Here is a 25,503-nt window from a genome sequence, read left to right as displayed (position 1 = left end):
AAACAGGTTAAAATTTTGATAAATATATTATAAAATGTAGTAAAAATTAAAAAGTTAAATAACATTTATTATACTTTCAATTTTTTCACATATCAAATCAAATTCAAAAAAGTTTGTAAGAGAAATATTTCAGGTGTTTTAATTATATTAAATAAATTATTGAATTTGTTGATTGAGTCTAAACTTAATTAGTATGAGTATTGATGTCAATGTAGGAGCACATGGGTTTGAATGCGTTAAAGCGCATTATCCTCCTATCTATGAGTTAAGGAGAGGTTATAAGTAGTCCTAAAGGTATTTAATCGGTTAATCGACCAGAACTACCATTAACTGAATTAACCAACTATTTTAAATTCTTAACCGTTAATCGAACCGAGTTTTTTTAGTTAGTTCGGTACGTTAACGGAAATTTATATATTTTTTGTTAAAAGAAGTATAAAACATATAAAAAAATTAACCGAATTTAATATATGTAAAATGTATATAAAAAATAGAAATTTTTGGTTGATTCGGTTAATTAACCAATTTCGAAACAAATTAACCATTAACCAAACTTTCAAAAAATTATTAACCAATCCCAACCGAATTAATTCGATTTTACCTGAATTTGCACACCTCTAAATAGTTCTAAGCATTATATTAAAAAGATCTGATATAATCAAAAATATAATGAGATTGTTAAAAATAAATAAATTATTAAATTTTAATTATATAAAAAAAGCGTAAACTATAAGATTGGTTTTATTATAATCTAGTAATCTTACTTTTTAAAATAATTGAAATAAAATTGCCTTAAAAAAAAAAAAATGTTGATGAGCTGAACTATTATTTTACCTTGATTTTTCAAACCCAATTAACCCACTTCTAAGTAGTTTACTTTTCTCAAAAAATAAAAATAAAAATAAAAAATAAAAACAAGACTGTTCAGCATTTTAGTTATCCTTATATTATGGTCTAAAATTGAAATTGATGTCTATTTTAAATTTTAAAATGTTAGTATTATATTAATTATATGCTTTAATTAGAATATTAAATTATCAACATATATGTAAATTTTGAAAACATTGAAGAATTTTTACACCCTTTTAAGCCTTATTTATTGGTAAAGAAAACGACGACTTTCTTCATAAAATGTGATTATCAAAGTTTGTTTCTTATTCAATAATTTCATAGTTTATTCACCTAATAATTATTTAAAAAAGAAAAAAGAAAAGTGGAATGGGGCAACTCAATCGATTAAAAATTTAAACAAGGATTTGTGGTTAATTAGAGAGAAATTAAGGGTATTCAGTTATTTAGTTTATTATTTAGCATGTACCCCCATGTTGCATTTTAGTTTTTGCTTTCCATTTCTACTAAAATTTAAAGAAAAAGCCATACAGATTACATTGTGAAATGGGATCACATTTGATAATCTTAAAGTGTAATTTCGTTATGACTTTAGATTACATGTATAATTCAAATTTTGGAAGTAATTTAAATTATAAACATAATCTTAAATTTTAAATCAATTTACAAAAATATTAAAAGGACTAAGCTTGCTTTTTAAGAAACTGTAATCTTAAATTCCGTCAACACTTGACTCATATTTGGACCAAATAAACTAAACAAAAATAATAATATAATATATCAAATATTCTACCATAACCGTAATCTGTCCTAGTTTTACTCAAGGTTCAAGATTAAAAAGGCAAAATAACAGTCGTTGCTAAAATAAATAACAAAATTAAACTAAGAAATAAAATGAAAACAAAACTTTGATTAAATTGTAAACATTCATGCAGTCATCCAGTTTTAGTTCTCAAATCACCGCATGCTGTAAGCATAATGGTACCAAAAGAAGCATCATATTCCACTCTTGTCTTCCTTTGGTTGCTTCTTTTTCCCCCTCATTGCCTTTCTCTTCTCTTCCCTACAACATGACCAAAGATTTCAACAAGGTTTCCCATCATATTCACCATAAACCAACTTTTTTAAAAAGGATTGAGACAAGCCATATCTAACCTTGCTTTTGAGATTTCCTCTTTAGAAGGAAATTTTCTTTTCCTCTTTTTCGATGTCGCTGCCAATTCTACCTTCCCATTTTCGCTTCTGTCCCGGTTTTTCAATGTTGGTGGTGATTCAACCTTTCCGTTTCCAGATAACCCTTTCGCCTTTAAGCTCTTCATTTTCCCTTTCGGGCTTTGTTTCTTCATCTTTTGTTGTTCAAGCTCTTTTTTGTTGTCCTCATCACTATGGATCTCCTCTGGCCTCTGGGTTTGCTCTACTGTTTCTGAACCATCAGAACTTACAAGATTCTTCTTTGTATTGCTCATTTTCTTCAACTAAAGAAAGTCAAAGAGGACAGTATAAACAATGGGCAAAAGTGTTTGGAACTGAGATCACCTTAGGGTGAATGACATTATGTAATTTACGTTTGAAATTTACCTTTGCCACAAAAAAGCCGTCCATATTATGTACATGAGGATAAAACCGCCTTGTGTTTTCTAAGGATGTATGAAACCGATGCTCCCTAAATCGGATATATCTGGTTAAAGGAAGGAAACAACGTTAGATAAAGAAATCAGTCAGGTCCGGGAGAATGTCAAAGAAAAATGATCATTACCCTGGACACCCAAAGTCGAGTCCACATGGAACTACTTTGACATCTCTCTTCTTGAGTGCATAGTCAATGACAGCTTCATTCTATAGAGATACAAGTCAAAATGAGAAAAAGACTGAACAAAATTCGAATGGTTGGAAAACCAGAAAAGCATTCCTTAAACAAACCTCTGGAACCATCATGGAGCATGTTGAGTAAACGATGTATCCGCCAGTTTTGGAATTTGCATCAACCATATCAATAGCAGCAAGTATCAATTGCTACAAACCAAAAGATTTGTGATGGCATGAATTAGTCTCTTAGCATATGCAAGATATAACAAAAGAATCAATTTATCTCCTTTTCTGCTGACTCTGAACTTAGGATGATTACTGTAGTTCCAAAATACAACCAAAAAGGCAAAAAGCACACCGAAAGTACGTACCTTCTGCAAATGGGCACATTTTTGTATGTCATCTAAACTTTTAGAGGTTTTAACGGATGGATCTTTGGTTATAACCTACACCATAGAGTAGAGATCATTAAATGCAAGCACAAAGCAGTGAGCAATACACCAAATGCGGAATAAGGTTAAAACAAATGCTTACTCCTGTACCACTACAAGGGGCATCCAACAACACTCTATCAACCGAATTCTGACCCAAAACCTTGGGAAGCTGAACATTAACACAAAAGCAAAGAATTAGGATTCTGTCTCCTAAGTGTATAAGACCCTCGAGAAAATATGAAGGACAAGTTTATGCACTTTGTTTTTAACCTACAACTCATCTGAGGCACCCAGAAAGAAGCACTTAAAGAAAAAGGAAAGAAGCAGGATTCAACACTTTGGCTCTGATTGGTATAAAGGATGGAAAGGAGTGAGAATTGAAAAATTGTTAGCCTAACGGTTAAGCTACAAAGTAAGAAAGTAGTCATGAATACAATGTGATTAACAAAGTATCCATTCTCACTCCTCTTCATCCTTCATACCAAGTAAAGCCTTTATGCTTTTGAAGCTCTTGAGCTTGAAACATCAACTCATCAACTTATCATGATTAGTACTGCATTCTCTTAGAGGGGCAGAAAGATGCTAACCTCCCTCCCATCATAGTTACAAACTATTGTGTTTGTCACTCCCATACGATGCAAATTTGCAGTAAGTGACTTCAGCCTTGTTTCCTTCATTTCATTTGCAAAAATTAACCCTGGCCACAATATCAACAAAATATTAGAAAGGAATTTGGAAACAATAGTAAGAGACATATTGAACAAAGAGCATATCACCACTATAAAAGGATAATTATTTATGCTTTATTCAACCAACTCAACCTTCCAAACTATATATTCAACATGGACAAGCAAATTAAAAAGGTAAAATAAAACAAAATAGAAAATCACAAAGAGTCCAAAACAAAATTCAACGGTTTGAATGAAAAATAGACTAACATACCACTATTTTTCATGAGAGCGGCAACATAGGTTGTTTTACCACCAGGTGCAGCTCTGCAACGGGCACAATTATAATCAAAAGATGAGTTTTATACTTTTATTTTTTTATGGCATGACTGTATCTGGAAAAAACAAAAGAAGCAATTTAACATTATCTAATATAAATGAGCACGACAGGCACCATGGCTACCAAGTGAAGGAACAAACTAGTAGTTGGAAGAATGTTTGGGATTTCACAGTAGTCCAAGTACACACCATATAGTGTGTAAATGCATCCATCTGATTAAACATCTGGACTTTGAGTTTAAGGTTGAGGTTGAGGTTGAGCTTATACAATATATATAACTGTAAACAGTAATGAAGCACCTTAATGCAGTTAATGTCTATTAGTGTCTGACCCCAACCACAAACTCATGTCAGTGTAATCTGAATTTTCTGCTTAATTATATGGATTAGCCTCAAAATGAGTTACAATGTCAAAATGGAATATCTGCAAGATTGCAAATCTTATAATCATGTCAACCGGAAAAAAAAAGCATCTCTCCTAGCACAGATCTGCAATACGGATATTGCAGAACATTATAAACTCCCAACATCAGTTTCCTAAAATACAGCTCACAAGGAAGATTTTCTTCAAAAAATGAAATCAACAAACGAAAAGGCAAGGCAATGATAACAGCATGGAGTAACTCACGCCATATCAACTACTCGTTCCTTTTCCTGAGGAGCAAGAGCCATAACAGGCAAAAAGGAGCTTGCACCTTGTATCTGTTGGAGAAAGAAGATAGGTAATTGGAAGTGCCACAACACTTACTTCTACAAAACAATTAAAGAAATAGAATGGAAAATGTATAATGAAAGAACACATACATAGTAAAAGCCAGCCAAATACTCTGGAGTGGCTCCAATAGGCACATGTGAATTATACACCACCAATCCGACCTAAAAATTGAAAATCAGCATTCATTATGCAATCCATTAGAAATAGAGGTCTCAGATAAATGAAAATTTAAAACAAGGTAGTTCTTACTTTTGACCACTTGCTTAATTGGTCTAGTTCTACTCCTCTTTTGGAGAGAGTATCAGCTAGATCCCTCCTGCGAGTCTGCATTTTGAAGGAGATTATAGATATAGTTGAGCTGAAAATGCACAAATCAAAGATGAAGACAACAACAGAGAAATGTATATTTACCTTTAAAGTGTTTGCCCTGATACATGTAGGTCGAGGCTTTTCAAAAGCTTCAATAAGTTCCATGAGTTCCACAACTGGAAACATCTGTAGAAGAGATGGCAGATTTAATATAAAAATTGATCAATAAAACTTTTTTAAAGAATAACCCTCCCCCTCCCTTCCTTCAAAAATGGGAAGAGGAAGAAACATGCAGTGCAAAAAGACAAAAGTATTGCAGACAACGAAAATTAGAACAAGATGATCATTACATCCACCAAAACCCCTATGAGGAATTCATTGTAGCCATAGTATGAACGCAAATCCCTTTTAAGTTGGTCAACATAATCCTTCCTTGTGTTTCCCTCTTGCCTCAACTCCTTAAAATTTGAGAGCACTCGAACAACTACAAATAAATGACAAAACTCTTAGCAAATTATATGATAAATGGCTAACCATGAGATAGAACATTAGCAGAAAAACCACTGACTATCTTTTATTCTCATCTGAAGATTTGCAAGATCAGGTGGACGTTGTTGCTCTGCTTCCAGTTCCTGATCGGTAACATGAAAGGAAGGAAATATAAGTACCTTCACAGAATTAAATTAGTAATAACAGGAAATAAAATCAAATTCAAAAGAAGACCTCTTTTGTTGGCAATCTAAACTCATCAGACTCTTCTTTAATGTTCAACTGCATTTCTGCTTGTGCATCTGCTTCTTCCCTCTCCCTTTGTTCATCAATAGCCCTTGACTTCTCCTCAATATCAGTTCCATCTGAATCGGAACCAGAACCTGATGCAGAACCTGAAGCTCTGTCTGCAACATCATGATACAACAATGGTAATCACTATGAACCAGATGGCACGAAGTGCAGTGAAAGTTATGAAACATGCTAACATTTCTACCATGCTAATGCAATGGAAGCGATGTTTGCTAGGACTCTTATATGTCACTGATATGATTGAGTTCCATTTATCCCAAGTTTTTAATTGCATGGGTGGCAGGCACCCACATGCCAATGTCCACTTTCATGATATGGGTACTTGAAGAACAAGATAGATGCAAACTAGAATTTTCAGTTCCTAAAGCATAAACTCATCAAGGACCATTATTAAGCAGTACTTCGCACACAGATCAAAGTTGCACCTACAAGAAACTATTGAATAAACGAAAAGCTTGAGCTCGAAATCATATTTGCTATAAGGCATTAAATTCGATGTTACTAATGTAAATAAAGAATTTACAGGGAATTAACAAATCGGTACCTTCATCTTCGTCATCACTTCCTTGAAGGAAATCATCAGCCAAGGGAGCATCATCATCATCTGAAATATCAGAGGCATCATCAAAATCAGACACTTGTTCATCCCCATCCAATAAGTCTTCTGCTTCTTCTAATTGTTCTTCTTCGCTCTGGCCATCAGAAACATCATCAAAGACCTCATCTTTTTTGGTGGGTCGTTTTTTCTCAGTGAAAAGATGGTTTCTTTGCTTCTTTTTTGGAGGCGGGTTCTTCGATTTTGCTCCTTTGTTCTTATTAGCTGCCATTTTGAAACTGAAAACAAAAAATCGCACACAAACACAGGAGTTTAAGCTCTTCTACTCAATAGCAATACCTAAAGTAGCACTGAAGTTGTACCTGAAAATTAGGGTTTTTCTTTTTTCAGTTTTTTGAAGCTCTCTAGGGTTTAAGCATTATATGTGTAATAATAGTATCTGAAACATAAGCAGAACCCATGGCTTTTGGGCTGAATTTGGGTCAGCCAATTTTTAAGGTTTGGGTTTTGGTTTATGAGTTTGGGTTTTGAGAAATTTAAAAAAATAAGGGATAATGTCACATTTAGTACTTGTACTTTTGTAAAATATCAATGTGGGATCTATGTTTTGTAAATATTCAAAACTGTCAATATGTGTTTTGTTATGGTACTTTTATTTTCATAAAATATTTAATGTGGTACGTGTACTTTGAAAATGTCTAATTTAGTACCTGAACTATCAATATGTGTTTTATTATAATAATTAATGTTAATATTGTTAGTAAAAAGCTAAATATAACCAAAAGAATTTAATCTAATTTTAAAATAACTAAACATATGGTTAGTTAAAAAGTAAATACAAAATTTACATGAAAGTACATTACTTTCGAGGATAATAAAAATTTTATTTAAAATCAATTAAAATGTTATTTCAAATGAAAACTAAGAAAGTGAATATTTACTTAAATTGAAAATATGACGTTTTGTTTATGTAAATTTAGTATTTACTTTTTTTTATTAATTTATTTTTTATTTTGTTTTCATATAATATTATATTATCCATATTTATTCGATGGTTTGAAAAAGAAATTCTATGTGTCAAATTTTTATTAAGCTGGTTTAGCGATTTACTAACGACGTTAACACTTATTAATAGTTCATATACTACATTTGACATTTTCAAAGTATAAATATCATATTAGACATTTTATGAGATTACAATAATAAAACATATATTAATAGTTTAGGTAATACATTAAACATTTTATAAAAGTACAAGTACCAAATTTGACATTACCCACGTAATAAATTGAGTCCTCTTTATCTTCAAAAATACTTTTAAAAATAATCATAATTTCTATAGGGTTAGAATGGTAATAACAAACTTATTTATTTATTTTTAGATTTTAAAATATTCTTTAAGAAACATTTATCACGATTCTAATATTGATTCGGATTTTTTCCTATGATATTGTATCAAATAATAATTTATTTATATAATTATTTTGAATGATTTATTTATTTAATATTGGATAAATAAATAAAAACAAAATAAAGATTAAAAATTGCGGATAGCAAACTTTTCTCACATTTTTATCCCTACAAAATGATATTTTTCTCACTTTAATATTCATTTAAATGGGAAATAAGATTAGTTTTGATGAATTTGAAAATAACAGTGGAGATGAAATTAATTTCAGTAGCAATGAAATTAAAATGAATAGTAAAATATATATTTAAATGCAAATGTACAAGTGATAGTGAGGTGAATTATAAAGAGATTATAGAGTGATCATTATAAACATTAGATTTAAAAATTATATGATTAAACTTATAATTTATTTGGGAATTTAATACATGGTTTTTTTAACAATCTCGTTATAGGTTCGGTTATATCATTATTTTTGATACAATACCTAAAATTATCTATAGTCTCAACTCGTAAATACAAAGACAATACGCTTATGTCCTATTGCATTGGTAACAATGTCAATATCAATAGAGCTAAAACTCAGTCGGCATAATTATTTATCTTTTAAATTGTTTCTACTGTTCTTTTTGTTTTTATTGATTTAATATATGTTTTTTCTTGATTTTTATCGATTAAAATTAAAACTATTAAATAATAGTGTATAAAATAATTATGTATTTAATATAAAATACTTAATTCATTCAAAAGAATACTTATTATGTATTGTTTATTAATGCCAACGAGACATTGGTTCAATTGGCAAAAGTGGAGGCCTTAGGTCTTAAATACTCATATTTGATATTCATTATTTGCAATTTCATGCATGGGTCTTGAAGTACCATTATATGCAACTGTCATGTGTGGGTTTAGTCTTATTAATTAAATTTGTTCACTTTAGTCTAGATTGTATTACCTTTCAAAATCTTTTTTAGCCTCCATGGTGCTTGCTGCAGTGAGAATTGCAAGTTGTTCTTCCATTAGTGCAATGTTTATGTTCATATAACCAAGCACTATAAGTGTCTTTTTCATTCCTTGAAATTGGTCTCATTAAGCATAAGTATAGAATTTATATTAGTAGATATTGTGACAACAAAAGATAAATTAGTTGAATATAGAACAAAATATATAAAAACAAGCTCACGTGAATATTCATAAGTAAATAATAAATTCAAAATTACAATGGCTAATCCCATATCAAGATACAAACACAACATTAATATAAAGTTTTTGGACATAAATATTAGTTATAAGCGATACTTTTGTTGTAGTAATCAAACATTGACAATAAATTATATCAAATAATGAATCAACATCTGGGCTAACTTATTATTCACATAGAGTACCTTAAAATTGTAACACATTTATCACCACAAATGTTGAAATTATGCCAAATATTAACTTACCTTTAGGTCGGTTAATAAATGTATGAATCACAAAAACATATAATCATTTTGATATTTAAAATAAATTAATTTACACAAAAGAGATCATTTTGGTTACATTTTGTTTCAACTAATCTATTTAAAATATTAGACATCCTTAATTAAATCAAAGCCAAAATCTGAATTTATTTATTTCAAAATATTTCAAATTTAAACCAAAATAATTTGAATAAAGGTAAGTCCTATCTCAAGATATCGGGCACTGTATTAATATTTCATCTTCAGACAAAAATAGTAACTTGTAAGTGATATCTTAATGTAGTAATCAAACACTAACAATAAGAATATGTCAAACAATAGATCTTCCTTTGGGTCAAGTTATTACTCACATGTAAAACCGAATAATCGTCACATGTTAATTATGTAACACCTTCTACCCGTATCCATTGCTGGAATAGGGTACGAGGCATTACCAGAGTTTACTGAGCATTTTCAGATAATTCTGAATAATTTATTATTCATATTCTGAAAATAATCATAATGTCCCTCTATTGGGCCCTTACAACCCAAAACATACATTTAAACATTCAATTCACATTCATGTCACATAAATGTATAATTTAAACATTCAATAACTCAATCCAAGTTGCACAAACTTACTTTATTGCTTATTCGTATTTATAGTTTTATTAATCCGAAAACTTTTTCTTTTTCACGTTCAAGTCTCATATTTGAGCCACCCGATCTTTATAAAAATTTGATCATCATTTTTATTTATTTCATATTCTAATACATTCAATTAATCTCTAGGCAAAATTACCATTTTACCCCTAAACTTTTGATTAATGACAATTTCATCCTTAGACAAAGAAAAATAAAGTTCTTGTAATTAAATCCTTGTTTCGAACCTAATTATTCTTATATATATATATATTGATAAAAACCCATAAATTCTATAAAATAACAAAATTTTTCACAATTTCAACACTTTTTAATTTAATCCCCAAAACATGTTTTCACCCGATCTTGATCTAAATTAATAGTTTCATTCAATTTTATAATTTAAATAATAAAACAATTCATTTCCTTTATTTTGGTCATTTTTGACATTTTTACAAAATTACCCCTACAATTTTTTTCTTTTATTCAATTTAGTCCCTGAGTCTAAAACATACAAATTATCCATTTTAAATGTAAACCTATTAAGGGTGGCAACAAACAATAGTATGTATGTTACCCGGATGAAATATGAAATACTTCTCTAAATTTTTCATCCCATTTGCTTCTGTTCGTTTGGTTACAACTCCTAAGTCTTTGAATCTCAAACTTACTTCATACTTCATCCGGAATTATTACCTTGTTGCTCTAACTTCAACAAGAGCTTTATATTTCATTCGGAATAATTGCTTTGTTGCTCTAGCTTTAACAAGAGCTTCATATTTTATCTGGATAACTTAGTTATATTTTTTTTTCTGTGTGAAAAACCCAACAAAACCCTTGCTAGCTGAAAATTCATATGTTTATTTTCCTCCTCCTCCTCTCCATTCCACATCCTAAATGTATATAGCATTCTTATAAGTAACATTATCTATGATCTCACTATTTACTTATAAATTTATTTAAAGATGTCCATTCGTGTCATAGTCACTAAATTATTTTTAATTTGAGCTACAGAGATCCAAATTAAGGTCCGTAAATTTTCCCTGAAACTTGACTCACATATGTTTCCACCATAAAATTTTCAGAATTTTTGGTTTAGTCAATTAGTCCAGTTTATTCATTAAAGTTTCCCCTGTTTCACTATCTGACAGTTTTGACCTCTCTTTACTCAAAATTAATTATCTCACAGTACAGAACTCGGATAATGTTCTCGTTGGTTTATCTTGAAAATAGACTCATTAAGGATTCTAAAAATATAATTTTGAGCCTCTAATTATTTTTCTCCAAATTTTTGTGATTTTCCAAAGTCAGAACAGGGGAACCCGAATTCATTCTGACCTTGTCTCACAAAATTTATTATATCGCATAGCTTACAATTCAATTACTTGCACGTTTCTTCTATAAGAAACTAGACTCAATAAGCTTTAATTCAATATCTTTTTCATCCTTTGATTCAATTTCTACAATTTATGGTGATTTTTCAAAGTTAACCTACTGCTGCTGTCCAAAACTGTTTTAGTTCAAGATGTTTATTACCATTTTTCCTCTAAATTTCACTGGTCATACAATTCAGTCCTTGCTCAATTAGTCCATAACTTAAGCTAATTTTTCTCAATTAACATTTTATTCCATCATTCTAAACTATTACACAACCTTAAAAAATCAGAATTTCAACACTAAACCTTAATTCACAACTTTTTCACAATTAGGTTCTAAAATCAATTTCTATTGAAATTACTTGATAAAATCATTAAACAACAAAGAAAAAGCTTCAAATCTATTTTAGTTCATCATAAACAGCCAACACTTGTCAATGGTAGCTTTCAATTTTGTCCATAAAATAAAAAACTAATGAATTAAACACTTGGACCTAATTGTAAAAGTCACAAAAACATAAAAATCTCAAAGAAAAGGGAAAGAATTGAACTCACATATGTCAAAATATGAAAAACAGCAACTTTCAGACCTCCCATGTCATTTTTGCTGAAGAAGAATGATGATATCTCTAGATTTTTCAATTTTGTCTTGTTTTATACGCTTAATTTGTAAAATTTCCAATTTTGCCCCATTTTTATTTTTCCTGTACAGACATGCCGTCCAGCCCAATAATGGGTATTTAATTGCCTATTTAGTCCTCCTTTAATTATTACTAGAGCTATTTAATCACATTTCATAATTTTGCACTTAATTCAATTTAGTCCTTTTTACCCAATTGACTACCAAAACCTTAAAATTTATTGACGAAACTTTAATACTGACTTACAAACACTCCATAAATATTTCTAAAAATATTTATGGCTCCGTTTATGAATTTGAGGTCTCAATACCTCGTTTTCAACCAATTTACCTGATTAATTCTTTTAAAATCGCAAAATTCACTAATTCAAAAATTCTTTTAAATTCGCGCTTGGCCCATAATTATTATTTATTAAAATTTCTAAACTTACTCATTGGATTTTGTAATCTCGAATCACTGTTTTCCAATACTACTGAAAATTTTGGCTGTTACAAATTACCACAATTGCACGTGTAATTTTGTTAATTATTAACCTTCCTTTGGGCCGATAATATTAACGTAACTTAAGTTATATGTACATAACTTTTATATGTTAAAACAAAATAATTTCAATAAAAATGCCACTTTGGCAACTTATTATTTCAATTAAGTTATTTTAAATATATATATATATATATATATATATATATATATATAAACATACCAATATTCAAATTTAAAATCTTCATAATAGTCAATGGTTAGAACTAAAATTTCTGATTACACTATCATTTCAAATAACCCAAAATAAGATTCTCTAAATAGTGCAATAAAACACCAAATACCTTAATCTTTAACTGATTTTTTTAATACTTAAACAAGCAGCCATCAAAAGTTTTACAATTAAAATCCATAATCAAATTTTAAAAAACCAAACTTAAAACCACCCAAAAAAAAAATTGAATAAATATGCATATAAAAAACAACTTTAAATTTAAATGAATCTCTATCAAACTAATTTCACAAAAAATCATAATGGGATCCATTAAAATTTATCAATAATCTTAATATAAATACACACAAAACTTAAGTTATACATATAACAGCCCCAAGAATTAAACATGTAGGCAATTCCAGCAAGCCAGCTCAATACTACATATTTAAAATTTTACTCTTTAACACCTCCTTAATTTGCATTGGCTTTACAAATAAAAAGCTAGCAAGATTTGTTTTAAATAAAACACCATTTTCTTTAATGAGAGAGAAAGACAAGTAAATCATCATTAATTAAAGTTTAAATAAAGTTTTAGACATTTACAAGAGTTTTCGAGTAGTTTTCAAATCTAAATTATACCTCATATTCTTACTTTTCATTTCAGAGAACAAAACAGGTTCCATTATTTTTAAAAATTAACAAAAAAATAAAGGATAAAGTGCATAGTCTTGCCAAGTTGAGAGAATGAACAACGAAGCGAAAATAACCTTTCTAACCAATGATAACACCGTTTTTTTATAGCACAAAATAATTTTACATATATATACACTTTAGTAAAATTAAAATTCTAATGCATTTACAATTATCTTAATCTTGAATTCTGAATTGTTGAATAATCAATAGAGTAATAGAATTCAATCGACATCACTATTATTTTATTGTAGAATAGAAATTAGAGCACAAACATTCAAAACCTATCAAAATAAAAAAATTAAAGATCAAAATTCTAATAAAATTCAAATTTATGAAGTTATAAAAACTTTAATATGGATCTTCAACCATCAACATATATACACCGAAATGTTAAATTTATAAAATCTAAAAATAAATCAATCCAAAAATAATAGAGAATCAAATTCATCCTCAATGATTCGACATAACAAGGCTCTGATACTAATTATTAGAACCGTAAAATAATATTTTATATAAAACTTAACAAACCATAAACTAAAATATATCATGTCAAATCATCAAGAATAAATAAATAATAAAATTAGATGCGAACGCACTCAATTCATCGATTTCTTGAAATCTATGAATCTTACAGTCTTGATATTTCAAATTAGCATATAAGTAATCTAGAGAAAGCGACTCAATTTTTTTTAAAGATGATATATTAGAAAAGTTACATATATGTACACTCGGAACCATAACTCTAATACATAACATCTACACATTAACCTTAATCTTTAATCAACCCATCATCAATTTGAAACTAGTTATTAGAGTATCTATACATATTTGACACATACTTTATTTAATAACTAAAACCCAATAAAACTTAACCAAATTAGATCGTTTTTTATTTGGATTAATATTTTATAATAGTAAATAATAACATGTAATTATACTTATTATATATATGATGTTCATATTTTTCCAAAGATCATATTCCATGTTTGATTTATATAGATTATTCACGCCAATTTGCTATAAATTTTACTTACAAATATCTTAACAAATTTTACTGTTAAATTGTTAAAATATTAATAGTAAAAAATATTAGAGAAAATGATAAAACCACTTAAAATTTGCACTAATTTAAATGAACTATTATGTTATTTTATATACCATAATATTAACCAATATGAGTTTATATATATTAATATTAATTACTTAAAAATCATTTTTAAATTATATATTTCATATATTATAATATTACAATATTACGTTGTGTTTGATTTATGATAAAATTAATTATTAGCATGTTATAATATTCTAATAATTTAATTATGTTGATAAAATTTATTTTTACCATTTACAACCTGTGTTTGTTATTTTGTTGTCGGAGTTGTATATTTTCATTTTTATAAAATTAAATAAAAAATAGCAGAAGAGTAAATGCTGCTTTATCCTAAAAAGAACTAAAAAGAAATTACATACAGTTTGTTCAAACTATTTTTCTTCCTTTTCCCTGTTATACTACTATGTCCTAGTTATTATAAACTATCCTTGTTTTTGCCTCTTTCTTCTATTTTGTTTCTCTGCTACCATGAGCAACAAAGGTAGCAGCGGCGGCGGCGGCGGCGGCGGTGTAGGTGAGGGGTCTGCAGTGTCGATCCCTGACAATGCAAAGAAAACGATCCAAAGCATAAGGGAGATCACAGGGAAGCAGCACAGCGATGAAGAAATCTATGCAGTCCTCAATGAGTGTTTTATGGATCCTAATGAAACTGCCCAAAAGCTTCTTTATCTCGGTACCGAATGAAGATTTCATTGTTTCTTTTCTGTTTTCACGGGGGTTTCATGCTCCTTTTTTAGTGTTTTGCTATGTCTGAGAGTTAGCTTGGTTTATGATCTGTTTATTTTTTTCCTCTCTGCGGCTTTTGTATTTTTTGTTGAAGAGTTCAAGAATTGGGATTTTTGAGAGATGGGGTCTTGGGCACTTTCATATGTTTTATGTCAATAGAAAGTGGATTGTGCAATGTTTAGTGTTGGCAGAGTGAAGAAAGTTGGGATTTTGAGAAGTGGGATTGGCTTGTTTTTATGCGTTTAGCTAATAGAAAGTAAAGTTTGCACTGTTTTGTTGCTTGGGTCTTGTTTTCTCGAGGAAGCATGTGTTTGGTTTCTGGGAATTGGGAGTAGATTAAAGAAATTCAATGTGTTCAATGTCCCGTGTGCTTTCTTTTGATTTATCAGTGTATTTTTCTTCTTTTGATTCAAAATGTTCACTATTAACTTAAATGCATGCAAAATTGCAAATGCTTATTAAGGCTGTTGCATACTTTGATTTTGCTTAATGTATCTTGCAGTTTACTTTTGAAAGTATGACGATCACATTGTTTGGTTGGCAGATACATTTCATGAGGTGAAAAGAAAACGTGAAAAGAAAAAGGAGGCAAGTGTTGTTTTCCTTTCCAATTGGTGAAAATATGAACTTATCTTCATTTTGATCTTCTATTCTTTCAAACTGTAGTTAGAATTCTGGTTATCAATGATTCTATTGGTTATATAGGTCTTTAGGTGTTTGCTTGGTAAAAATACCTGCTGTAAAATAAAACCTAAAAAGGATGCCGAACTGCTATAATGTGTCAAGGGTATTACTTAACAGAATTTGGTTTAGTTGAAGGAATTTTTTGGTTGGATTTTACTCTTGTTAGCTTAGTGAATTGTGAATTATAACTCAATTCTTCTTTTGTGCAGATAGCTGGTACACAAGGACCAGCGGGGCGGGGTAGACAAGGGAACTATGGTAAAGGTGTTATTTTTTTCCTCCTCTCATATTTATGCATCAGTGTACAAATTTAAAGTATTTTTCTTGTTTATAAGTTGCCAACCGACCAAGCTTTGTGATTTTAAGATGTTGTAGGTGCAAGGAATGCATCTGCTCCAAAGGAAAATGGAGTTGTTCATACCTCAGATAGAGGTTCTGCGTCTTTTCCAGCATCTCAGAAAGTGAAAAATAATGCAGCACCTTGCATGACTAAGTAAATATGCATAATGATGTTTTTTTTTGTTTCTAAATATGAATTTTATGCGCTTATTAATTGGTTGGTTTTAGAGAAAAAATTGTTATATTTACCTCAAATTTGTTTTGTTCTTCTGCAGAACACCAACCGCTATTCCAAATGGCACTAAGACTTTGCCAAATGGGATCTCCAATCAGAGACATGGACTGCCATTGTCTGTTTCTGGTGTTAATAGTGAAACTAAGGACGGCTTGCCTTTAGTCGGTCCAACTACAATTTCAGTGCAACTGACTGTTACAGAAGCTCCTGCCAACATTTCTGCTCATTCCTTTAGCTCTCTGACCAGAGATCAAGAGAAGTTGTCCTCAATATCTAGTGCCTCACCAACTTCTGCCACTTCCACAACCTTGTCTGGTGTCTATTCATCTGCTTCAGATCCTTTGTTGGTGCCAACTGAGTCATGGCATGTTGGTGATGTGGGTACAACAGAACAAGAATCTGGATGCCAACTAGAATCAGCTGAAACAGGTCATATTCAAGGAAACAAGAATGTTCCCTTTGATATTAATCTATCTAACACAGAGAAAACAGCCTCGGAAATTTGGAGCTCAATGCATGAAAAGAATCCTCCGAGGAAATCAAAGGTCGCTGAACAGACTAAGCAGTCCAGGCCTATAGAGCCTGCATTGCTACAAGGTATTAACACTTCTGTTTGATTTGTGACGCCATAAATTATGATCATGTTGTAGTTTTTTGGTCTTCCTTGCTATCCTCTTTTTGAAGTACAATATTGTATTTTGCAATGCATGTGTCTCTTTGGCAGTATATATTATTTGAGTTATATGACTTTACCATTTTTCTGTTTCGTTGCTGGCTTTCCATCAGAGGAATGTTAAAAGATCCTGTTGGATTATCCTGCTTAACTCCTTGCAATTTTCTTTGCATTGCAAGTTGTCTCTGGATTATGTATTAATTATCATGCTTTGCACTGCCTTTTTTCTAATGGTTTTCCCTTTTTTTCTTTAATGATAATGATACAGTGCTTACTGTAAGCATAAGTGTGTCTAATGCCTTTGTTTATTTTTCTCTAATGTTCCTGCTCTTGAACCATCCCTAGCCTAGGTATTGACATAAAAAGGTCTTATACATTAAGGTTATTTTTCTGCACTTTTTGATGTCCCCTCTCTCCCCCATTCTAATTGGAGATTTCTGTTGGTTCTTGTTTTTGAAACAGTGGTCATTTCTGAGGTTGCAGCCGTCACTGATAAAGCAAATTCTCAATTGCTTGCTGGTTCAAATTTTCCCAATGGTCAACATGTTACTTTTCCCACCCACTTCCGAGTCTCTGAAGCATTAACAAATGGCTTAACTTTTGGAAGCTTTGATGCTAGTTTTGGACAGGTAACAAGACATGGTTTTGGTACTAGTGCGGAGATTACCCCTGCATATCCTATTGAAACTTCTCAGGGTAGTGATGAAACTGCTGAAGAGCCTTCTTCTAGGTTGGTTGAAATTAGTTTCTACTTTTATTGGAATTTATATTTTGTTTGATGGATTGTTTTTCTTCTGCTAGAAAGTATCGAATATTTCCAAAATCGTTTTATTCATCTCAAGAGTTGGTTCTGAGTTTTTGTTTCTATATTAGTGTAAATTCTCCTTTAGTTGATTAAAGCAATTAAGGAGCGATGGGTGATTGATAATTGAGACATGATGTTTTGCCATTGAACTGTTTTAAAAGGATCAAAGTGGGATTATAGAGGGAAAACATGTTTGGATTAATATCCAAGGTTATAAATGTGCCTAATTTGCTATCATATATACTGCTAGAGCAGTGGGATCTGTAGGCAATATTTGCAGTTATCTATTTTGTTTTTCGTTTTAATATTTTAGATATTATTGAGCCTTATGATTTCCGCAGAAGCAAAGGTATACTATCAGCTATGGAAGGCGATAGTGCTGATCAACCACAACCTCCTCCTGATTTTGAAAAAGCACCCAAATCAGATGACATTATTTCATCTGATGCAAATTTGAAAGTTGATCAGTCAAGTCAAGAAATGGGTTTGCACTCAGAGGGTAATCAGAGTGTCATTCCAAATGACACAAGATATGGATTTGGTTTAATGCCTGCATCAGCAAGCCACTTTGTGCAGTTTGATGGACTTGAGGCTCAGGCGCATGATGTTTCTCGCCCTGCAAACTTTGTCGTAAGCTCATATGCTTCTTCCTTGTTGCTGTCATATTTTTAGATGTAACTGGTTAAATTACACCAGAATGATTCAAACGTTCTTTAAAACCGTTGACACCTTGTACTATGCTTTAAGTATTGTTTTAGACTTTTAGCACTTGGCATTTGTACTTTCCTCAGTGTTATTAAGTTCCTGATGCTTTAGTAGGTTGGAAGATGACTGAGAAAAAGTTATTATAGACTTGGTGGACCTAAGTAAATTAACTTGTTTTGTTTTTCGTTTTTCATAGTGATGGCAGATGTTAGTCTATACTTTATAAAGATGCTTATTACGCTCATTTGTCATATTTGTAGAATGGGAATTCTCCAGATCCGTCTGGCAATTCAGCACCACCTGTTCAGAGGACAGTTACTGCTGCCCCACCAGCAATTCACCTTTACCGACAACCATTTTCACCTAATTACTTCCCTTATCTGCACTATTTTCCACCTTTTTATATGCATTATCCACCGCATCAGTTTTTAAACTCCAGTGGTCTCCCTCAGCAACCTTCAACTGGGAACATGTACATGCCACCTGGGGTCAAATTACCTCTTTCACAGTTAAAGCCTGGAAGCAATGCAGGAAATCCTGCTCTCCTTACAATTCCATCAGGATATAGTCAATTGACTTCTCCACCTGTTGGTTTCAATTTATCTGTTCCATCAGTTACGTCTGGAAGCTCTGCTAGTAAGGAGGATCTTGCAGCATCACAATTGAAGGAGAATCATATCTACCCCACTGGATCACTGGTTGGTTTTGTTTTTCCTTTTCCTTTTATACTTCGTCTTTTGGCAACTTCTTATTAGCAATTTTAACACAATGCTTTGGGTTGTCCTCTTCTTCTCTTTCCCTTTTTTTTTTTTTTTTGCAGAATGAAGGTTCGGCTCTCTGGATGCCTGCACTGGGGCAAGATTTAACCAACTTGCAGGTTAATTCTTTGTACAACCTCTCTCTTCACGGCCAGCAGGTTCCCTTCTCTCCTACTGCACAGGCTGGTCATGGTTCCTTTGCTGGACTTTATCAGCCACCACAAACATTATCTGCTCCTTCCAATGTTAATAATCTGCTACAACAGTCTCAGCCCATGGCTGCAGCTGTTGAAACTGTGAGTGCCCCTACTGGTGCTTATCAGCAGCCTCTACTTGCACAGATGAACCGGAACTCTAATTACTGAACTGTTCAATTCTCTCAACAATGCAACAAGGTAGAAAATTCATGGAGGAGCTTTTAAGAGGGTGAAACACTGGCCTGCATTCTGAGGGTAAAATTATTAAGGGCATCTGAGAAAATATTAATTAGGGTAATATCTGTTGATTGAAAGATGTTGCTGACTTGTCTGGGTTTCTATTGGAACTAGTTATTATTCTCAAAAGATACTCTGTAGGAATCTAAGAGGTCAATAGCATGATTAGGTGGGACTGATTTGGCTAAATTTTCCCTTCTAAAGTCTCATTCATGACACACCTGTATGATAAATTTTGAGTAGGGATACAAGCTGTATGTAATTGGTATATGAGAGAGTTATTCTAGCTTCATTGTATAATTCCCTGATGATCATATCATATCATTGTCATTTTATTATGAGGTTATTTAAGATTTCATCATCAATTCTTCCTTATTATGAACAATGAAGTACCTTTTCCATGAATGCAGCAGCTGTCTAAAAACTCTATGATTTGAGTAAAATGTCTACTTAAACAAATCAAATCTTGAATAATAATAATAAAAGAAGAAAGTCTAAGGTTCTTTCAGTCTTTGTTTCTTTGTTTATACAAAATCTGAAATCTTACATGCATCCAGAATTCCTTTGTTGGAGCATAATAGAAGAATAAAGAGAAAAATGGGGTGGTTCTTTCTACAATTTTTACACAACATTACTAGTACTAGTTACTGTTGAGCCTTCACTGCCTTTTTCACTGGTTTTGGACTTTGGTAGAGGAATTTATGTGGGCAGCTGCTTACTTGAACTTTGATGATTTGTCTCTTTCAAATTAAGTGATGTGTAAACTGACGTTCCTCCCAAGGCAGCAACAGCTCCACAAAGGCTGACGAACCCCGGATCCGAATTGAAAAGTAGATATCCTCCAACAACTATCACACATGTTTTGAATTGCCCCAACACCACATGAGAGGTTGCAGATGTTGCTCTACAAGGACAAACATTAACAAAAACACAAACAAAAACAATGCTGTCCGAAAAAAAGGGAGAGAAACTGTACCCTCACCCTAGAGCCAGAGCACCAGACCATTGTAAGAGGAAACCAAGTAGAGCTGATGTGAGAACTGCTGTTGAGTTGTTTATATCCCATTTGAATGATAACACTCCTGGTGGATCCAACCATGGCATTAAGGCTAATAAAAAAAAAATTGTGATTGGGGTTGTCTTCCACATCAGCCTGCATGCATTTGGAACTTGTTTTCTCAATACACTTAAAAGAGACAACAGAAGAACATGGATATTACCTAATCATTTTGACTACTTACGCGAGTCTTGTTGTAAATTAGACCAGAGAATTTTGTTTATAGCACTCGGGATTATCCATGCTATGGCGATACATGCACCGAAAGCATTGAACTCTAAATCGGTTACAGTGGCTACTGCTACACCTGCCAACACGACTGCTAGAGCCAAAACCTGCAAAACCGCGATAACTCGCTGAGAGAACCAGATAATAGGAAAAGATTTGAAGGAAATGTTTCCAAGAGCAGGACAACAATACCTTTTTGAAAGAAATGGTTTTCCTGAAGAGAATGAATTCTGCAAAAACGATGGTCGGAGTGACCGCGATTTTAGCCATTTGGTAAAAACCAACACTGCACCATGGGCTGAATTGTGAGGAAACTGGACCAATGACAGTTAGTACTTTCATAAACCTAAGGCAAAAAAGCAGACCTGTTATACTTTAGGCTGCTATTGGCAAGGCCAGAGGCAAATGCCATTATAACTCCCAAAGAGAAAAGAGAGGAGAAAGGAGTAGTTTTAGAAGGAGGGGAAACTGGAAGCAATGACATTGTCTTGCAAAATGCTAGTAAGATCCATGCTATGGAGTAATGTATTAAGGTTAAGAAGATTGGGAAATTGAATCCAACTCTCCCCATCACCTGCAATAGTAAACAACATAAGATTGCTTATTGAGACATCACTGCTTAATATTCTAAAAAACAAAGATCAAAGGGACTAACTAGTTTGTTAGTCAGTATAATCCCAACAGCAACAAAGAAATTGAAGGACATCGCCACCACTAGTCCGCAAAACCGTTGCTGTTGGCGCTTGGCTCCTTCTGAAGTCCTAAGCTCATTGTAGAGGGAACTTCTGAGCTCTTCCAATGCTCTACCTGAAAAAATTTGAATTTTTTTGAGAGCTAAACTAATCCAACAAAAAGGTCACACCACCAAGTCATTAGCAGATCAGAAAATTCATGTCCAGCATTACAAAGATCAATATGTCATGTACCAAGATTTTAATGGTGGTCTCTAAGGAACAGATAAGCTACCTTTAAGACCATTTAGCAGAAGTAAAACATTCATTGTTTTCCTGAACCACAAAAGTTTAAATCCTCACGACCATCAACACTGTAAAGTGAAAACAACAATCAACACTGACGGCTGCTTCAATTACTTAGAAGTAGTAGCAGTTCAACGCAAGACAAAAATCACTTCAAAAAAAAACTACATGAAAATAGTCAATTTCTTTTCATAACAAGGACCTTAAGATAAAGAATTTAATTAAAATCAAAACATCTAAGGGAAACCAATAGGAAGAAGATGACAGAGAAGAGGTCCAAATCAACTAAACCTCTATTATACTACAATATATGTAATCGAAACCCCTTTGGCCTTTTACCCCCCACACAAAATACATATTGCAAGACAAAAATAATAACACCATTTTAAATGAATAATTAAAAATGAAGGAGATCAAAGACATAGACACACACACACACATTGACATTGACATTGACATGGAAACAACAACGATTTACAGGCTTGTCTGTAAAGAATGGGGACATAAGGCAATGGAGGTTTTTTAAGGGATTCAGACAAACCTGCTTCGCCTGCATCACTGTCTTTCCTTTTGATAACCTTTCTTCCATCTAATAATACAAAATCAAACCACCGATTTCAACACAGATATTGAATCACACATTATCGCAATGAACCATCAATTTATATATATTTGAAAAGAAAAAAACTTTGGGATAAAGGCAAGAAAATGGGTTTTGTAATAAATCAGAAGGAAAAAAAAAAAAAGATCAAATGAAAGATTTGAACTTCACAGAGAAAATAGTTTTAGATTGACATGAACAAGTGTCCTATTAAAGTTAATGAAAAACTGAAATTCAAAATATGAGATTAGATATTTGCTGTGCTCTGTTAATAAACTGTAGGAAACGGATGTAGCAATGAAATGGTAACATGATGCCACATGTCGAGTTTCTTACATGCAAAGGTTACAAGGGTGGGTGACAATTGACTAAGACAACATAGGATGTTTGTTTTAGTACGTTCTTTCTTTTTTTGGATGATCTGATATGGATGTTTTTCAATTAATATTTGTTTACTAGAAAGAAATAGTCAACCTATATGTGCATGTATGAGCGGTAAGTAGTCTCCGGAAATGAGCCAATTACAGCAATCCCATGGTGGGGAAGTTCATGATAAGGAGGCAGCTCTAATGGTTTTGATGCCACATTGGTAATGTTTAATGAGCAAAGATCGAATGTTTCATGGATTCAATTCACTATTTTATTCATAATTAATGGGACAAGTTAAAAGGATAATATCGTGTTGAAAACGTAAAAGTAAGCCTAGCTAGCTCAAGTAGTATCCGATTATCCAAAATATCCCTAGACTTTAAACTACCTTGCATTCTTCAACGTTACACTGTAAGATTTTACTTTTCAGTTGGAAAGTACAAATTCGTATAAACTTCTTTAAAAAATCTCATATATTCTTATATGACACATACAATTATTTACAATAATCGTCATTAAAGAAGCCATTTCTAAAGCAATTCCAGATATCTTGTAATGAAATCTGATTTTCTTTTATTTATAATTTTAAATATATGAATAGGAAGTGTGTAATTGACTGAGCAAAAGAATTTATATGCCTTTAGTAGCTCACAAATGCATTCTTCTCTATAAATTCTAAGCTAATTTATGAAGAAATAAAAAAAAAAAAAAAAACAAGAAAGGAATTTCTTGGAAGTTGGGTTTAAGAAAAGCCAAGGTTGTTGTAATATAATAATCTTGTCAATAATTTTACTCTGATGTTTGATTATAGAATTTATTTGTGTTTGATTATATTATTTTAGATTTTTTTTTAAATTAAAATCTTTTGTACATATATAGAGTTTAATTTTGAGTTTTTAAATAACATCAAATTATGGATATGAAAGCACAAAAATAGGAAATATTAATTAAGTTGGATAACTTATTTTAAAATATAATTGTAAATGAAACTCCTATATACAACACAAACTTAAATGATTTAATATAATGTGGAGTGGCAGTGTAATGTAATTTCCTATAAAGAAAATTCAATGATAATTGACCTCATCCACACTCTTTTTATTTGGAAAGCATAAAAGTCCAGACCCAAATCAAATGCGGTGAAGCAGGGGAATAAGGACAACCTTATCAATTTTCTACTCAATCTCCGCATTCTTTTTTCTCACATTTTCGGGTCAAAGGAAATTCATTGTTTCATTTTAACAACGACATTAGACAATTCCAAAATAATAACAAACTGATACCATAAAAATCAGTTTTAGAATGACTAAAGTGACAAATAAAAATCAGTAAAAAATTGAGTATTTATTAAATTAGATAGTTTGATAATAAAGTCATATCTAAACTCAATTGTAAAAGCAAAATTATATGCATAAGTAAAACTTATTAGATAATGAAAAACAAATAGAAAAAATATAAGATTGAAAAAGAGAACATGATTCTAAACCAACTCGTGAAATCATTTATTTTTGTAAAATACTCTCGTAATAGAAACATGTTAAGAAACTGACGAAAATACCCACTTTTCAAGAGAAATTACTGATGGCTGGTGGAGTTTCAACAACGACAAACACCATCATCTGTCCATCACAACTTGTGAAGATAGTAAACATACCCATAAAATAGATCTACAATTTACAAAATGAAAAGAGAGAGCGTGGAGTAAATGAGGAGAAAAAAAGAAAATTAGTGGGAGGAAGAAAAAGACGGGCAATAGCCAGTTCAGAAGCTGTCATCGTTGCTGAGCAAAACAAAAGAGAATAATCAAATGGTTTGGAGACGATAATTACATTTAGTCATGATTAAAGGTTTCATTTTGATGGGTGGGATGAGGTTGGTTCCAATGAGAATAAAAATTAATGGTAGTAATGAGGTTAATTAATATAATAGTGAGATTAAAATAAATAACGAGATATGATTGGATTTCAATATCATTGTGACGGTAAATTAAAAATAGAAAATAGACTATTAAAGACATTAAATTAAAGTGTATGTATATATAACGAGAATGATAAAATTATATTTAAATTAATATTATATATATTAAAATTTTATTTATCTTAAATAGTAATTAAGATTTAGTAGATTATATTTATATTTGATAGAATAAAATGAAATGATTAAAATAAAAACATAGATAACGATAAAAAAGCATAATGATAAATTTAACTTTCAAGGTTTGCATTTTCATCAATTTGATATTTATTCTGCTTTTTTATTAAATTTGACTCGTAACTTTTTAAAAAAGAGCTAAATTACTTTAAAAAAAAAGGAAATAGTAATTAAAATAGTAATTTTTAACGTTGTTAGCGTGGTAACTCCCATGACAATCCATGTGCACCAAGGTGAACCTAAAAATTTGGGGGGTTGAAATTTAATTATATATTTT

General features: G+C 31.3%; 3 protein-coding genes across 5 annotated transcripts; 1 reads left to right on the top strand and 2 right to left on the bottom strand.

The window, feature by feature from the left end:
• Positions 1 to 1,542: 1,542 nt before the first annotated feature.
• Positions 1,543 to 6,972, bottom strand: LOC108483738 (26S rRNA (cytosine-C(5))-methyltransferase NOP2B). The gene is made up of 18 exons (XM_017787299.2): positions 6,840 to 6,972; positions 6,466 to 6,755; positions 5,844 to 6,016; positions 5,689 to 5,752; positions 5,471 to 5,604; positions 5,223 to 5,306; positions 5,061 to 5,135; positions 4,901 to 4,972; positions 4,725 to 4,798; positions 4,032 to 4,084; positions 3,677 to 3,786; positions 3,190 to 3,258; positions 3,027 to 3,101; positions 2,770 to 2,862; positions 2,606 to 2,685; positions 2,428 to 2,527; positions 2,005 to 2,324; positions 1,543 to 1,912 (listed from the first exon to the last, which is right to left on the bottom strand). The coding sequence occupies exons 2-18, from the start codon at positions 6,746 to 6,748 to the stop codon at positions 1,846 to 1,848; spliced, it is 1,926 nt and encodes a 641-aa protein (XP_017642788.1). The 5' UTR covers positions 6,749 to 6,755; positions 6,840 to 6,972; the 3' UTR covers positions 1,543 to 1,845.
• A 7,759-nt stretch (positions 6,973 to 14,731) lies between these two features.
• On the top strand, positions 14,732 to 20,228 carry LOC108480218 (GBF-interacting protein 1-like). Of its 3 annotated transcripts, none has more exons than XM_017783127.2 (9): positions 14,732 to 15,157; positions 15,755 to 15,798; positions 16,104 to 16,152; positions 16,261 to 16,387; positions 16,509 to 17,065; positions 17,604 to 17,871; positions 18,288 to 18,576; positions 18,912 to 19,349; positions 19,472 to 20,228. In XM_017783127.2, exons 1-9 carry the CDS (start codon positions 14,953 to 14,955, stop codon positions 19,772 to 19,774), a joined length of 2,280 nt encoding a protein of 759 aa, XP_017638616.1. In that variant the 5' UTR covers positions 14,732 to 14,952; the 3' UTR covers positions 19,775 to 20,228. The 3 variants fall into 3 exon arrangements, with proteins under 3 accessions (XP_017638616.1, XP_017638618.1, XP_017638615.1); XM_017783129.2 differs by having other exon boundaries at positions 16,104 to 16,158; positions 16,270 to 16,387; XM_017783126.2 differs by having other exon boundaries at positions 16,104 to 16,158.
• A 115-nt stretch (positions 20,229 to 20,343) lies between these two features.
• Positions 20,344 to 22,722, bottom strand: LOC108481232 (nucleotide-sugar uncharacterized transporter 2-like; the record flags this gene model as incomplete). The annotated part of the gene is made up of 7 exons (XM_053018971.1): positions 20,344 to 20,747; positions 20,826 to 21,012; positions 21,085 to 21,235; positions 21,321 to 21,426; positions 21,494 to 21,702; positions 21,784 to 21,935; positions 22,647 to 22,722. Coding segments are annotated over 7 exons (1,086 nt in total), but the record flags the coding sequence as incomplete, so codon positions are not given.
• Between the last annotated feature and the right edge of the window lie 2,781 nt (positions 22,723 to 25,503).

The sequence above is a fragment of the Gossypium arboreum genome, chromosome 1, assembly GCF_025698485.1.
Source record: "Gossypium arboreum isolate Shixiya-1 chromosome 1, ASM2569848v2, whole genome shotgun sequence".
Lineage (NCBI taxonomy): Eukaryota > Viridiplantae > Streptophyta > Magnoliopsida > Malvales > Malvaceae > Gossypium > Gossypium arboreum.
The sequence above is the reverse complement of the archived record's forward strand: the minus strand, read 5'-3'. Positions and strand labels throughout refer to the sequence as shown.